General features: G+C 43.4%; 3 protein-coding genes across 3 annotated transcripts in view; all 3 read left to right on the top strand.

The window, feature by feature from the left end:
* The window catches only part of LOC107745501 (histone H1.03-like), a 4892-nt gene extending 4499 nt beyond the window's left edge, over positions 1-393 (top strand). Inside the window, exons 4-5 of the mRNA XM_016559389.1 lie at positions 21-243; positions 362-393. Of these exons, the coding sequence (XP_016414875.1) occupies positions 21-243; positions 362-393 (255 nt within the window). The remainder of the gene's footprint in view (positions 1-20; positions 244-361) is intronic.
* Positions 394-651: 258 nt separating this feature from the next.
* LOC107745489 (histone H2A-like) lies at positions 652-1367 on the top strand. Its single transcript, XM_016559376.1, has 2 exons — positions 652-1167; positions 1304-1367. The coding sequence occupies exons 1-2, from the start codon at positions 798-800 to the stop codon at positions 1318-1320; spliced, it is 387 nt and encodes a 128-aa protein (XP_016414862.1). The 5' UTR covers positions 652-797; the 3' UTR covers positions 1321-1367.
* A 615-nt stretch (positions 1368-1982) lies between these two features.
* Positions 1983-2469, top strand: LOC107745488 (histone H3). The gene has a single exon (XM_016559375.1). The coding sequence runs from the start codon at positions 2011-2013 to the stop codon at positions 2419-2421; it is 411 nt and encodes a 136-aa protein (XP_016414861.1). The 5' UTR covers positions 1983-2010; the 3' UTR covers positions 2422-2469.
* The last annotated feature ends 636 nt before the right edge of the window (positions 2470-3105 follow it).

Below are 3105 nucleotides of genomic sequence, written 5' to 3' on the forward strand. Positions count from 1 at the left end.
AAGCCGCTCCTATAGCCTAGAAGCCCGCAGCAAAGAAGCCCGCAGCCAAGAAACCTGCCGCCGCTAAGAAGCCCAAGACCGCAGCAGCGAAGAAGCCCGCCGCTAAGAAATCTCCGAAGAAGGCCAAGAAACCCGCTGCTAAAAAGGCAACGAAGAGCCCCAAAAAAGCAAAGAAACCAGCGACTCCTAAGAAAGCAGCCAAGAGCCCTAAAAAGACCAAGGCAGCCAAACCCAAGACGCGAAGCCTGAAAAGACAGCAGCCAAGAAGAAATAAACAAATACATTTTAACATGTGTTTTATTAAAACGGCTCTTTTAAGAGCCACCCACTAATTCAAAGTGAGAGCTTTATTTCTGTTCAGTGTCGCGTAATGTTGCATTTGGACGTTATTGAGAATTAATGTTCTGCTTCAAGTCAGACATTTATCTTGAATCACTTTATTATGCTTAAAACTAATGAAATAAATAATAGGTGAGACAGGTTGATGTAATATTTAATACACAAAGGTACTTGAAAGTGTTTTAAATAAAGTCAAAAATGTATATAAGTAAAAATAAAGGAATACATAGAAAAATAAATAAAGGTAAACAAAAAAGAAGCTTGTAAACATGGTTAACATTGTGCTTGAGGGTCAGTAAAGAGGGTGGGGTTTGAAGTTCGGAGGGAAGTTCACTGATTGGCTTGGAACGTATTCAGACTCCAGCCAATAGGAGACTGGCACGGTTTCTTTTAAAAGTAACGTCGCATCTTTCTGTATCATTCAATCTTTGAGCTGAGTTGTAGAAGTTGTTATTACAATGAGTGGAAGAGGCAAAACCGGAGGAAAGGCTCGTGCTAAAGCCAAGACTCGCTCCTCCAGAGCAGGACTGCAGTTCCCCGTTGGTCGTGTTCACCGGCTTCTCCGCAAAGGCAACTATGCCGAGCGCGTCGGTGCCGGTGCTCCGGTTTATCTGGCCGCTGTGCTCGAGTACCTCACTGCTGAGATCCTGGAGCTGGCTGGAAACGCAGCTCGGGACAACAAGAAGTCCCGCATCATCCCCCGTCACCTGCAGCTGGCGGTGCGCAACGACGAGGAGCTGAACAAGCTTTTTGGTGGCGTGACCATCGCTCAGGGCGGCGTGCTGCCCAACATTCAGGCCGTGCTGCTGCCCAAGAAAACCGAGAAACCACATCCCCCGTCACCTGCAGCTGGCGGTGCGCAACGACGAGGAGCTGAACAAGCTTTTTGGTGGCGTGACCATCGCTCAGGGCGGCGTGCTGCCCAACATTCAGGCCGTGCTGCTGCCCAAGAAAACCGAGAAACCCACCAAAGCCAAGTAAACCGAGTGGCGTTTATTCTCAAACCAAAGGCTCTTTTAAGAGCCACACATTTTCTCCATGTGAGAGCGATTTTTCATTCAGTTGGTATAGACCATATTTGAGAAACCCATTTTGAAGTTTATTTTATTTAAAACAAGCTGTTTCAAAAGTCATTTATTTTATTTGAAATTCCGTATAATTCTCAATGACTGTTTTATTTCTCTAGTTTAGTGAAAATGTGGTCCTTGAACAATTTTAAAGTAACGTTAGCATGCCATATTGCATTTAAATTCTGCAGTACTAGTTATAATAATTTACGCAGACGCTTTTATCCAACGCATCTTGCAGTGCATTCAGGCTATTTTTTATTTTTTTAACCAGTATGTCAATGATTTAATGTGTATTAATTAAAAAAAATCCCATAATCTGGCATACAAATTTAAAACCGACTTCGCCTATTCTGTTTTCATACAAAAGAGAACAATAATGCAGGACATTTAGGCGGGAACAACAAACTGTCGTCTGTAGTTTGAAAACAGGAGAGGCACATTCATTGGTCAACTGTCATTTTGAGGCCCCAGACAATAACCAATCAAAAACCACTGACTCTACGCCGTCCAATGAGCGCATGGCAGCTGTAGACTTAAAACAAGCCTTGTGTTCAAGCTCGTCTTATTCTTACTTTTTGATGTAGTACTATTCTGTCAGATAATGGCTAGAACCAAGCAAACCGCCCGTAAATCCACCGGAGGCAAAGCCCCGAGGAAGCAGCTCGCTACTAAAGCCGCTCGTAAAAGTGCACCAGCTACCGGTGGCGTTAAGAAGCCTCATCGTTACAGGCCCGGAACCGTAGCTTTGAGAGAGATCCGCCGTTATCAGAAATCCACTGAACTACTAATTCGCAAACTGCCCTTTCAGCGTCTGGTGAGAGAAATCGCTCAGGATTTCAAGACGGACCTACGCTTCCAGAGCTCCGCTGTCATGGCGCTGCAGGAGGCCAGCGAGGCTTATTTGGTCGGTCTGTTTGAGGACACCAACCTGTGCGCCATCCACGCCAAGAGAGTCACCATCATGCCCAAAGACATCCAGCTGGCCCGCCGCATCCGCGGAGAGCGCGCTTAAATATACCGCTGCATCACCAATAACGGAACCCAAAGGCTCTTTTAAGAGCCACATAAATTGCACTTAAAGAGTTTCAGTTTTAATCCTGTTCTTAGTGAATAGATGGCATCGTTGCACTCTTGCGATAAATTAATTTATTTAAAGTGTTTTCTGTTGCTCTGTTTTAATGTATAGTTTTAATGTATAATTTTACACGCAGACACTGATAATCTATTTTTATATAAAGGCTATTTTCCATATTACAGTGTCAATACCATTTATTCTTACCATCTACGTATACTCTGCAGGATAGCACATTTCATTGTCATGCTGTAGTATGGGGGCGCCGCGTCACGTGGCGTTGGGTTCTATTAGGTCCTTTAAGCGAGTGTGAAAGGCTCTTTATTTCATCCACAGAAAAGCATTATTCGGAAAAGGAGGCCCTACGCATCACCGTAAGGTTTTGCATGATAAACAAATCTAACAACCTTGCACAAGTAACTAACTGACCATAAAACATGTTCTCTAAAATTACTTCTGAGTAGCGTTTTAGTGAAGCTGTCCACATTTTTCCGTTGTGTCTTTAATCTGTAAATGATTCTCAAGATTGGGTTTCTTAAAGTGCAATTACGGTGTACAAAACACAAAGTTAGGCTATATTATTATATTACCCACCATAAAGCAAAGACAAGAGTAAAGACTTTT

Source organism: Sinocyclocheilus rhinocerous, unplaced genomic scaffold, assembly GCF_001515625.1.
Source record: "Sinocyclocheilus rhinocerous isolate Xijiao unplaced genomic scaffold, SAMN03320098_v1.1 scaffold3851, whole genome shotgun sequence".
Classification (NCBI taxonomy): domain Eukaryota; kingdom Metazoa; phylum Chordata; class Actinopteri; order Cypriniformes; family Cyprinidae; genus Sinocyclocheilus; species Sinocyclocheilus rhinocerous.